Raw genomic sequence first — 12,321 nt, forward strand, 5'->3', positions numbered from 1 at the left:
AAGTGAAATATCAAATATTTAGGAAAAAAAATAAAAGGCATATCTGTTTCTTGTTTATGAACCATAGGAACACATATTTTAGTGATGGGCTTTGTAAGGATTGCTACATCCCGCTCTTGGAAAGAATTTTAGGTGGACTGTTCCATATTAAACAAGATCGGACAGAAAGGAGAGGTTTTGGAATTCGAATGCAATGGGGGCAAATCCTTTTCTTTTAAGATGGAGTCTTATTGGGAAAGGACAATGTGTTTGTTGACTCTGAATAGGTCTCGTGGGCTGGCACTCAGGTTACTGAAAATTGTTGATGAACAATTATAACACGAAACAGCACACCACAGTATATATGACTGACAGCGTGGGCAATGATGGGTCGGCAGGAAGGAAGAGGCACAAAGGCATGGAGGAAGGAGGAAAGCCAAGAGAGTGCATCCTTGAGAAGTAGGGGTGATTATTGCAGTTTAGTGACAAATAAAGGACATTTCCCTCCCCCGTGTCTAATTTCAGAGCCTGGATTCCATTCCCTAGGATATTTGGTTTGAATTAATTCAACATTGCATCAAGTGCCTGGAGTCTCAAGCTGGATTAGTGCAATAAGCTCCTTTCTGGGTGCTGGGGTTCATCTATTTATTAGCAGTGAGGGAAGCGGATTGCCTTCCACATGCGTTTGGTAGCCTGAATCATTGAAAATTAAAAGAAGGTTATTAAACGTGTGTTTTTTTAAACTTAAAAGGAGGACATTTTTGAGTTCATCTACTGAGTACTACCGAGAGGGAGACAAGATTTTGAACACAGGGAGAAACTATTTACACTTTCTGTGACTTAACTGATAATTTGAAAGATGAAAGTGAACCTGACAAAATTGTTCAAGTTGAACAACCTGGAATAATTTAAGGTCCATCCGTTAATCAATAGATATTTCAGGAAGTAGTTTTAGAAAGAGAGTGAGAATGAGAGAGAATGTTTACATATTACTGGGACATTTTCCTGATCCAAATGTTTTTAATGTCTAACATTTGCTTATATAATAAATCTGTGCACATTCATTGACAACATGATATTGTACAATAAACTATGAAATAGTGGGTGTTAAAATTTACAAGATAATCTCATTTCCCTTCCAAAGTCTCTAATGTTTTTGTCCTCTGTGGTTCTAAAACAAATTGGAGACAATATGCACTGAGAAAGATACTACGCAAAACAAAGATAGCTCATAAGAAAAGGGAATTTCTGAAAATGGCTCGTATTTGTTGATGGTGACATTGAAGGAGATGTTCTAACCTTCTGAGCCTCAGCCTATCTGACTAGTCTGATGGATCAAATCTATTGTTGTTTTCATGCCCCTTAGGGAAAAATATTTAGTGATTTGAGAAAGAATATAAATAGACCAGTGTCTGCTTCTGTTGCAGTTCCCTGATTTCAGACCTAACAGGGACTGATTCTGCCCAGGAGAAACAGAAATAATCTAGGGAGAAATACTTAATCCATCATTATTTAATCCATCTCAAGCCTGTTTTCAATTCATGAATAATGTTGAGAGACAACATATTCAATCGCCCCCATTTTCCCTTTACATAAAATATCGCCTCTAAACTGCAATGGAGATTCACTAGTCTTGCAACTGGAAGGATGCAGGCTTTTCCTCTGACATTCCCCACCCCACCCCCAGATTTCCTGCAGTTTTTGTCTGAGTACAAACCTTCTTCCACACTTTATATAAGTGTTTAGACACTTCGCCAGCAGCCTTGGTTTTCAGAGGGAAAAATAAAAATAGCACTTAGTTAAAATGGAGCATGGAACCCAAAAGGTATGGTGAGTGAGTGCTCAGAGGGTTACATTCACCACCCATTGTTTGGAATCTTGCAATATAAAGCCCGAGAATAGGTACAGTGAAGAGATGAACCAAGTAAGCGGGTCCCACAGAAGTTACTTCTCCTTGGTGGTATCATCATCTGATTTTCACTTTTCCTTTCACACACCAAAAAAGTGACTTAAAGTTCTTTGGAATATGCACAGCTATGCCGCAGAGTTAAAGGGTCTTCATCATTCTTTAAGAAGACCTATTCAAGGCATCCATAACCAAAGTAAATCCATCAATCAATTTGCACACGCATGCGCACATGCTACTCCTAAGCAAGAAGGAAGCATGCTCAATGACTTATTCTTTGACTATGGGCTTCCAGGCAGTAGAAACTTGAGTGAGATTGACAAAATGGGCTTTTTCTAACAATTTTCCCTGTGGACCCCACGAGAGGCTGACATGAAAAGATTGGGCAATTCCTCCCTCGGCTCCTGAGAGAGATGGGTTGGCTTCCCCCATTGCCCTAAGGCCCAATCAGCCTTCTCAGGAAATGAGCCCAAGTCACCTGAAGAAAGAAAAGTTATTGCAAACAATGAGAGATAAGAAACAAATTGAGAAAACATTTTCATCTAATTCGATTTTGCCTTTGATGGAAAAACACCAATAGACTGTTCATAATATTGCAGTGTATAAATAGCTGTGGAAGCGTAACAATAGCTTCATCTATTTCATCACCCGTCTGAGCCAAAAAGATGTTTTCTTAACAGCTTTTCTCCCCCCTTCAGTTCTGTACATTAAGAGGAGTGGAGAGAGAGAGAAAGAGGCATGTATAGAGAAGCAGACATTTTCTTTTAAAAAAAACCGTTACAGGCTTTTAGTCCATAACAAGTATTATTTTCTTTTCTTTTGTTCCCTCCAGCCCAAATTCCTCGTCCCATTATGGAGCCTAGGTGGATGCCTTGCACTCTGTCAGAGCATGTTAAACTACGAAACAGGCAAATCAGAGTGAAGGAATCTCAGAGAGAGGGACCGAGAGAGAGTGACAGAGAGCGCGCGAGAGAGACAGAGACAGAGACAGAGACAGAGAGAAAGGAAGAGAAGAGAGAAAGAGGGACGGCACTTTCTAAAAGGGAAATTTACATGTATAATGTGTACTCTCAAAGCTGCAAACTAATTATTCTCCTCAAACATTTCAACACCAGTGGTCACCTTCTATTACATTCAGCCTAATTAATCTTTGTTTGTTTTAATTAAGCTATTTAGGGGAGGAACATAGTTGGGATCTAAAAAAACTCAATGTGTCTCAGTTAACAAAAGCAACAAAATAGAAATGGAAGATCTATCTCATTTTAAATATCAGCCCCAATATTTCAATTAAGTAGGTAACATGTTTCCCAAAGCCACTCTTTTACAAGCATACCTTCTCATCCACTACAGTGAAAAAATAATTGGGATTATAGAATTATCATGTTCAGGTGATTGTTTTGGGAGATTCAAAATTTTTTTCTTTAAAGTTTTAAAGGGCAAAATCTTCACACTATAAGTGTGAATTAATTCCAATTATAGCTATGAATACTAAAATTGGTACAAAAAATATACCGAGGAGCCAAATTCATTGATTATTTAACTTAATAGTTTACATTTATATAACTCTACATAGTAACAAAAATGGGCCCTTAAACTTTGAGAGACCGAGAACTACCACTAAAATAATCCTAAATACAGAACCCAACATTAAAATACATTTTGGGACATATTTTCTCCTAAAATTAAGGCTACAAAGTTAGTTTGCTCCAGTAAGCCTTTTCTATTCTATTTTATTCTGTCCCTCTGTCACCAACCTCAAAATGGAACTCAATTAAAATTCATTTTTAAGTAGCCCTTGCGTGCCATTCCGAAGCTAAATCATTGGCAGCTTCTGATTTTCCAAAGCTAAGCTGAATTTCTTAAAATCTTTGAGAAATGGAGCTAATGACACCCTCTCCCCCATAGGGTTATATATGTATAACAGAATCATGCTGGCTATGTAAACCAAGCACTATATAAACATTCATTTATTTTCATTTTCTTTCACATTCTTGTGATTTAAGAATCTAGGCCCATCAACATCCATCTGCAGATCAGAGAAGGAGCTCTAGAAAACTGGACATAAATGAACACATGGAGAGAATCATTTTACCATTCCCCTACTTGTATGTGCAATTAAAATGCTTGAGCAGCGCCCTTTATTTTGGTTTAATAATCTATTATTGAGGAGGTTACCTTTTCAGTTCCTTCCTCTTTGAGACTAATAATGTCCAGATCAAAATCCTTCCTCAAGCCATCGGTTTTATTGAAGATGATACGCCCAGTCAAACCATCCCACCGAGCCTATGGACAAAAGGAACGTGGCATTACTGTTTTACACATCATAATCCCAACACCGTCAAAACTGTAACACCTCAAATCCATCACAGTATCCAATTATTCGCTTTCATCATGGTGTTATAAACCACTGCATTGGTTCACTAGCTCAATAGCAGAACACTTCACTGTTTTATTAGCACTCATTTATTTTGTCAGTTCTAACATCTGAACATCAGTCAAATCTGTAATAGTGGCAATCTAAATGGGCAGCATGGAAAGAAGGACTGTGAAATAGTCTGCACAGGGAGTAAACAAAGGCTGGGAAGTCATAATATTCTGCTTCCCAAGGTCAATTTAAACCCTTTTCAAGGTATTGCCCAGGGGAAGTGCTCTCTCTCCCCATCATTTTTTTCTCTATGAAAAGGATATAATCCAATGACATATTATAGACTTTTTGGGATGTTTGTGAGTTAGAGCTTCCAATACCATTTGGGCATCATATTAGTATACTGTGGCTGGTGTAGCCAATTATCACAAACTTGGTGGCCAAAAGAAATTTATTCTCTCACAGTCCTCGAGGCCAGAAGCAGAAGTCCAAAATCAGTATCCCTGGGAAAAATCAAAGTGTCGGTAGGGCCACGCTCCCTCTGGACGCTCAAGGGAGACTCTGCTTCTCATCTCTTCCTGCTTCTGGTGGCTGCCAGCAATCCTTGGATTGTGGCAGCTTCACTGCCTCTGTGGTCATATTGCCGTCTCCTCTTCTGTGTAATCCCCCGCTACTTTTCTCATATAAGGACACTTGTGATTGCATTAAAGGTCCTCACAGATAATCCAGGATAGTCTCCCCATCTCAAAAATCTTTCATTTAATTGTACATGCGATGTCTGTTTTTGCCATATGAGGTAACACTTGCAAGTTCCAAGGATTAGGATGTGGCTATCTTTCAGGGCAGCCACAATTCAGCCTACCATGTGTATCAATATCATCTTAGGAACTAAAAATCAAAGGAATGTCTGCCCTTCACAGAAGTCACATTGCTCATCTGAGAGTTACAGGGTGTCTGCAGTGTTCACACCATGCCTGTCTGTTGAAACTTTTTACCAATTTGGCCAAGAGGCAGGGAAGGCAGTGCAAAGAGTGTGAGTTTGTCACAGCCAGGTTGAATCTCTGAACTATGACTTCAGGCAAATTACTTAAGCTGAACCTGACTTATCTCAGATTTCAGTGTTCGATCCATATAGGGTTTTGGTAAGATTTAAATGGCACTTACAATTCTTAACACATTGAAAGCATTTAAAATTTTAGCAATGATTATTTATATTACTACCTCTTATTTTCCTTTCCCACATTCATAACTCCAGAGTTTGGCCTTTATTCCCTCACGTGCCAGGACTCACATGTCTAGTCCTTTCTGTATTTCATTGTATAAATCAACATCAAATTCATTGTCCCAAAATGCAGTTTTCGTATTCATGCAATTTCCCCCAGCACATAAAGTACATAATGGATTCATGCCACGTACAAATTAGTCTAAACCTTGACTTTGCATTTGAGGTTGTGATCGTTAATTTTATGGGTCCATTTGACAGGGTCATGGAAGGCTCAGATACGTGGCTAAACATTATCTCTGGGTGTGTCTGTGAGGGTATTTCCATTTGAATCAGTAGACCGAATAAAGCAAATTGCCCTCCCCAGTGTGAGTGGGCATTATCTAATCCACCGAGGGCCTGCAGAGAATAAAGAGGCAAAGAAAGAGTTGTTCTCTCTGCCTGACTGACTGAGCTGAGGCATCAGTCTTCTCCTGCCCCTGGACTGAGACTAATGCTACCGGCGTTCCTGGTTCTCATCGTCTCTGTGCCAGAAACTATCTGGGAATGCAGCATCTAACAGTTTACAGCTGAGTAGGAACAAGCGTATTAACGTATTTCAATGAAGCGCCAAAGTGTGAGGAAAAAGATTTGCACACCATAATTGAAGACAGAAGCAGAGAGAAGAAGGACTTATTCCACCTGCAGGGAAAGACAGAGTCAGCAAAAGATTCCTGGAGGAGAGAATGCCTGAGCTCTCACAGGATGAGAAGTTGGCCAAGCAAAGATTCACAGTCTGAGTAAAAGCATGAAATACAGAATAAGTTATGTTTGCCGTGGATCCACAGTGCAAGGTGAGAGATGAAGAGAAATGAGCCTGGGAATGCAAGTAGACCCGTGTTCATAAAGGTGTAAATCATGCTGGTTTGCTTGAACTTTGCTCTTTAAACATCTGGGAATCCGTGGAGCGTTTTAAGACTAGAAGTGTCATGAGCAGATGTGCATTATAGGGAGATCATTTTAGCAGACCTGGGGAGGAGGACTCAGACACGGTCAAGATTGTAAGCAGGGGATTGGTTAGCAGGTAGCTCTCATAGAACAAAATTTGTGGAAACATATTCGTATGCCCACGTAAGAACATAGAGACAGCATAATTCCTTCATCTCTCTATTCTAATAACTTGTACACCATTAAATGTTAATAGAAACAGTTCCACAGCAGGGTGGACAGAGGTTCTAGAAGAAAGCATTGCCATTAAAGTTCTTACGTAAAGAGTATGCTATGGTATCAACTTAATTGTCGGGAAGCAACACAATTAGCCAAAACTTATTTTCTGGCTACCATTCAAATGGAATGGATATCACAACAGAAGTACATTGTATCACTTGATAACGCTGGATGTTCAAACAAGTTAATGTCAGGAAATGACACATGGGCAGGAAAGGCCTGCAACTCTCTTCTAAGCCATCTGTACAGTGACACTAAATGTGAGTTGCTAAAGTACCATAACACGTAAGTAATGCTTCTTCAGATCCCAGGACTTCGTCTCCAGAGTTTATTGCCACGGGAGATCATAGTGCCAAACACTAGCACCAGCTTTAAACAAGAGATGGTATATTTTTATGGTCAGTAGTAACACCTGTGGTTATACTTGCTGAGATACAGGTAATCACGTTTCTGCACCGGGACAAAAAAAAATCGATATCGTATGCAAGTAGGGAGCATTCTCTTGTGTATATTTTGGTTCACCTCCTGGCATTACAATCTCCTTTTTGCAAGTTGAAGGCTGGCTTCTTGGATTGATGGGGTAAATTGATGGGTTAAATGAGAGTCGCTAAATAAGCTACTGCATTAGGACTATAGCATCTGCCTGAGAGCAGAGACCAGTTTGTCTAAGACCGGTTCAGTGGAAATCTCTACGGTGTTAGGGGTTTGGACTAAGTCAGTTTTCAGCCTTCTTCATGCTTCTAAAAGTGTGCAGTTCTAACCTTCCTCCTGATCTGTTTGGAAGGAGGTAGTTATCTTCATTAAGTTCTATAGGATTTTCAGAAAGCTTTTTCCTAAAGGCAAGTTTTCCTTCATGGGGGTCATGCTGTGAGTCAATTTGATACATTGTCCGGAGTTTACGGAGCTCTCTGAATATGTGCAGGATTGGTAGCATTTATCTCTTGATGTAGCATACAGCTCAAAGCGGGGTCTTAAAACCCAGTTCAGAAATCCAATTTCATTTCCACTAAGTGTGTCTTTTGTGTCCCTTTGTTTGGATTCTGTTGCATTGGTTTTATTCTTGAATTTAGTGTTCCAATCACTGGTGCAGAGTAATTCCCTCTTCTCGCTTCTCCTCCCTGATCACCCAAGTGGCAAAAAAGTTCCCTTTTTCTGCTCTTAACAATGCTTCCTTCCCTGCCTCGAATATCTACAAAGACTTCCTGCTTGGTTTTTTACTGAACTGAAATATCTTTTGACCTTCAAAGTCAAGTGTCCCTTACTGTCACAATTTCTTGTGTCTTCCTGCTTCCCATCCTTAGATGAGCATTTCTGTATATGTTCTTTGGTTTCTTTTTTTGCAAACTAATTGTTCATAAGCATTTATCAATCACCAATGCATTATTGATTAGGCTGAATAGACATTGACTAATTCCTGGATATGATGAATAAGATCCATAAGGAATCCATTTTCTGGGACAGGGCTGAAGCATAAACAATTTAGATAATGATATATAATTATATTACTCATAATTACAACTTGCTTGCCTTATGTAGAAGCATTTGCACATGGGACAATTATAGTATACATAACTGAAAACAATACTTAAACTATTGTCCCTATTTTAGGAAATAGCTTTAATTTCTACCCTGCATTAGACCTCTTGACACATACTGCTTAACAGCAAGTGAATCAAATGCTGTTTTTTTTTTTTTGTTTCTTGTCAGACACATTCTCTGATGGCCCAGAGACAGAAATCAAGAGATAAAAGAAGAAAAACAAAAGCTTTCATTGACGTCTTATTTGTATGCTCTTTCTCAGGGTATTTATTGTCCAGATATAATATGTATATTTTAGTATCAAGTGAGTACATGGCTAGTACTTAACTCTAGACTCTTGTAATAGTCAACTTTTACCTTCATTTAGTTAAAATGATTGTTTTTATTCATTTTTTTCCTAAAGGGGAATTAAATATGTAAAAGAACATAAAGCCCCCCTTTCGTAGAATTTTCCCTGACACAGTTATTCTTGTTTGCCTGGGGAATTAATTGTTTCTTACTGAAAGACTGGGACTTCTTTCTTTTTTTTTTTTTAAGATTTTTTCATTTTTTTCCTTTTTCTCCCCAAAGCCCTCGGATACATAGTTGTATATTCTTCGTTGTGGGTCCTTCTAGTTGTGGCATGTGGGTCGCTGCCTCAGCGTGGTTTGATGAGCAGTGCCATGTCCGCACCAGGATTTGAACCAATGAAACACTGGGCCACCTGCAGCGGAGCAGGCGAACTTAGCCACTCGGCCATGGGGCCAGCCCCTGGGACTTCTTTTTTGAGAGTAAGAGAGAATGTGGTTTTCTGGTAGATGAGATCTTTTAAGAACAACAGTTTCTAGCATTTCTTCATTTATGTATTAGAAACTATGCTTTCTTGTAAAAATATTCTAAATAGAAGGTTCATGATAAACCCAAAGTTAGCTTCTTTGGGGATAGGATCAGGGAAGGAAATCCTTTTTAAATGACTTTTTTATATATTATTAAAACTTACTGGGGCCAGCCCCGTGGCCTAGTGGCTAAGTTTGGTGCACTCTACTTCGGTGGACTGGGTTCGTTTCCCAGGCGCAGACCTACACTGCTTGTAAGCGTTCATGCTGTGGCAGCGTCCCACATACAAAACAGAGGAAGATTGGAACAGATTAGCTCAGGGTGAATCTTCCTCAGCCAAAAAAAAGATTATCAAAACTTGAAAATAAAGGAAAAAACTAAAAAGACTGCATGGCCTTTCTTCACCATAGTGGCCATTGTCTAGCAGGCTCACCAAGGATGATTTGATCCTCTAAAGAGACTATGTTAATTTTTCAATTTACTATTGTTTAGGGCCTAGATTCTGTAAAATGTCAGTCTGTAAGACGTGAGTGATTTCTACCTAATAGAAAGAGAACCTCAAATTATAATTTTATTGCCCTGTAGTTCATTAACCAGTTTTGACTTTCCTGGTGACCTCTAAAACCGCCGTTCCTCCAGATCTCCTTGAAACGTTTTACCATCTTGCTGGTTCTCTTAAGGTTAAATACACCTTTGACCCTAGCTCATTTTGATTTCGTATTAGAGTCACATTTATAAGTATTTTAAAATTGTAGTTTGTTTTGGGGATGGTTCTACTTAGATTCCAAAATAAACTCACCTGCCAGAGCCAACTTTATGGGTCATTTAAGCTCAGAAATGTCTTTTTTTTTGTTTTTCCAGTCCTGGAGGAAATCCCAAGCAGTAAGAGAATTTACCTTTGATGACTCTTTGTTTATAGTATTTTTTCCTTTCCATTTCTTTTCTTCTGATTCTGTGTTTTGATTCTGACTTTTGCCCACGTCTGTCAATCTGAAAATATCTTGCTTAACTCATAAATTGAGCCATTTTTCTTCCACAACTGGCTGAATAGGACCAGTAGATCCATGTCTACTCAGACCATTGGGCCATCTCTACTGTGCCATCTCTAGTGCATAGTCAAGAGAGCACTTTGTGTCTCAATAGCTCCTGGTTTGGGCCATGACAAGGTCCAGGGACTAGTGAGCATTTGAATGCTAGTCTAGTCTCAAGATCATAGTCAGGAAAGCAAACTGTGTGTATGTGAATCTGATTTACACACGGCCACTAAATCATCCTCCACTGGTGGTGACAATGGGAATCTGGCATTTTATTTTGATTATGTGGTGACCTCTCAAGTAGATAAAGGTAATCTAATTCTCTGTATGTAGGGTGAGAGATGACTGAAAACTTGGTTTGTTAGCCTTTTTTCTTTTATCTGAGCAAGATTATGTCTCACGTTCACTGGAAAGGAGAACCACCATTTGAATTCTGTCCCCATGATGTTTATGGTCCATGTTTACTTTCAACTCACGGCAAATCTTGTAGAACTGAATCTGTAACCCTCAGTGATTGTGTCTTATGTCTAGAAATGAGAAAAGTTTCTTTACCTCATTGTGTGAGTGTGAAATTTATTCCTACCTCCAGAAAATATTAATAAATTATACTATAAAAACTTACAAATTAAAGGATCCTTTTAAAATTTACATATTTGATTGCTTTATATTAACATTCCCAGGATTCCCGTAATATAGAGAAACTCAAGTCTTCAGATATATATATGCTACTCTTAAAAGAAATCACAGAAAGTGCTAACTCAGAAGCATTTTTATGTAAGAACCCAAGTGAATCTTTGACCACATTTAATTGACTAAAAAAAATTGAGTTAAAAAAATGGCTAAAAATCCATGACATGTCTTTCCCCCAATTTTATCAGTGTGAATTATAGTCTAAGTGCACCTTTTTTCACAGATTTGTTTTTTGTTTTCTGACGAGGAGGCTAGTTAATCTGAACTTCCTAAATTTCTTATGCTAGTTGACTGATTAGATAAGCTAGCATTGCTAAGTAACGTTTAAAATGAATAAGATGTAAAATTATGTATGTAATTATATTGAATTGGGATTTTGACAAAATTTTTATATCAACAGTAATTATACTTTGTCATATATCAGTTTAACCATAATTTCTAAGTTCCTTATTAAGTTTAAGACCTGAGCTAACATTAAATCAAGTTAATTGACGGATAATCTTTGGATATCTAGGTAGTTTCTTAATAAGAGATAATACTGATGTATTGGTCACCTTATATATATATGTACATATATACATGTATTTCTATATATGTATATATATATATTTTTATACGTTATAGAGAAACTGTGACTTTGGGTCATACTAATGAATATGTTTATTTTTCCACTTTGAAAAAGGTATTCAAAGGATGCATGTGACTTTAGGGGGCTGAATTATGTATGTTCATATATACAAGGTAATAGGCTATGCTTTTATTTACAAGGTAAAGAGAAAATTGTGTACCAAATTATGCAAAAGTATAGTGAAAAGAAAAGCACATGTTTATAGTATGGAAGGTTTGAGGGAGCTGAATTTTATTTGCCTTGGAGCATAATACCTGCGCATAAGTCTGAATAAAAGCAAAGAACTGCGTTAAAATTTTGGCAATGTTTCCTGCTTTTGATGAGTTTATTAATAGGATACATATTTTAAGTTTGTGAATCCTTTTATGCCAAATGCTATATGAGTGTTGAACTAGAGTTTTGTTTTCTTTCTTTTAAAATGACAATTGGTCTTGGAGTATTTAGTCTGCTTTTAACAAGAAGACATACAAGTTTAGAAATTATTTTCTATATAATCTGCTCAGATAGCATTTCCTTTCCATCACCAACAAGTACTTTCTGCTTCATTCTCATGTTTTTCTGAAGGCTTTGCTATAAGCTGTAGACTGGAAACTGGGATTCTGTCAAACAATGGCAGTCTCAGAGCCTCATGGAAAAATGGTGCCAGATACTCTGCCCTATTGGTACTTTAAGAAGTGGAGTCACTGCTACAAACTGTGGAGCTTAAAGTGACATTACTTAGACAACTGTGACTGTACCAGAGCACTGAATCAGGATTTCCAGAATTCTTTTTGTGGGTCCAGAGCAGAAGACCTTCGAAAGCAGAGAGCTGACCCAACATCCAGATGTACAAGCTAAAAGTAGGATTAGATGAACAGTGGAGGGAAATCTAATTGTGGTTATTTGGTTTTGAGTATTGCTGATATAGTTTTAAAAGTTCTAGTAAGGGAGTGAAGA

The 12,321-nt window shown here is 38.0% G+C and overlaps 1 protein-coding gene across 1 annotated transcript in view; it reads right to left on the minus strand.

Annotated features, from left to right (window-relative positions):
- Nucleotides 1-12,321, minus strand: part of GRIK1 (glutamate ionotropic receptor kainate type subunit 1) — a 358,376-nt gene that overhangs the window by 49,780 nt on the left and 296,275 nt on the right. The window contains exons 8-9 of the mRNA XM_046648216.1: nucleotides 4,061-4,168; nucleotides 1,697-1,741 (exon numbers count right to left, since the gene is read on the minus strand). Coding sequence (XP_046504172.1) covers nucleotides 1,697-1,741; nucleotides 4,061-4,168 — 153 coding nt within the window. The remainder of the gene's footprint in view (nucleotides 1-1,696; nucleotides 1,742-4,060; nucleotides 4,169-12,321) is intronic.

Source organism: Equus quagga, chromosome 21 (assembly GCF_021613505.1).
Source record: "Equus quagga isolate Etosha38 chromosome 21, UCLA_HA_Equagga_1.0, whole genome shotgun sequence".
NCBI classification, from domain to species: domain Eukaryota; kingdom Metazoa; phylum Chordata; class Mammalia; order Perissodactyla; family Equidae; genus Equus; species Equus quagga.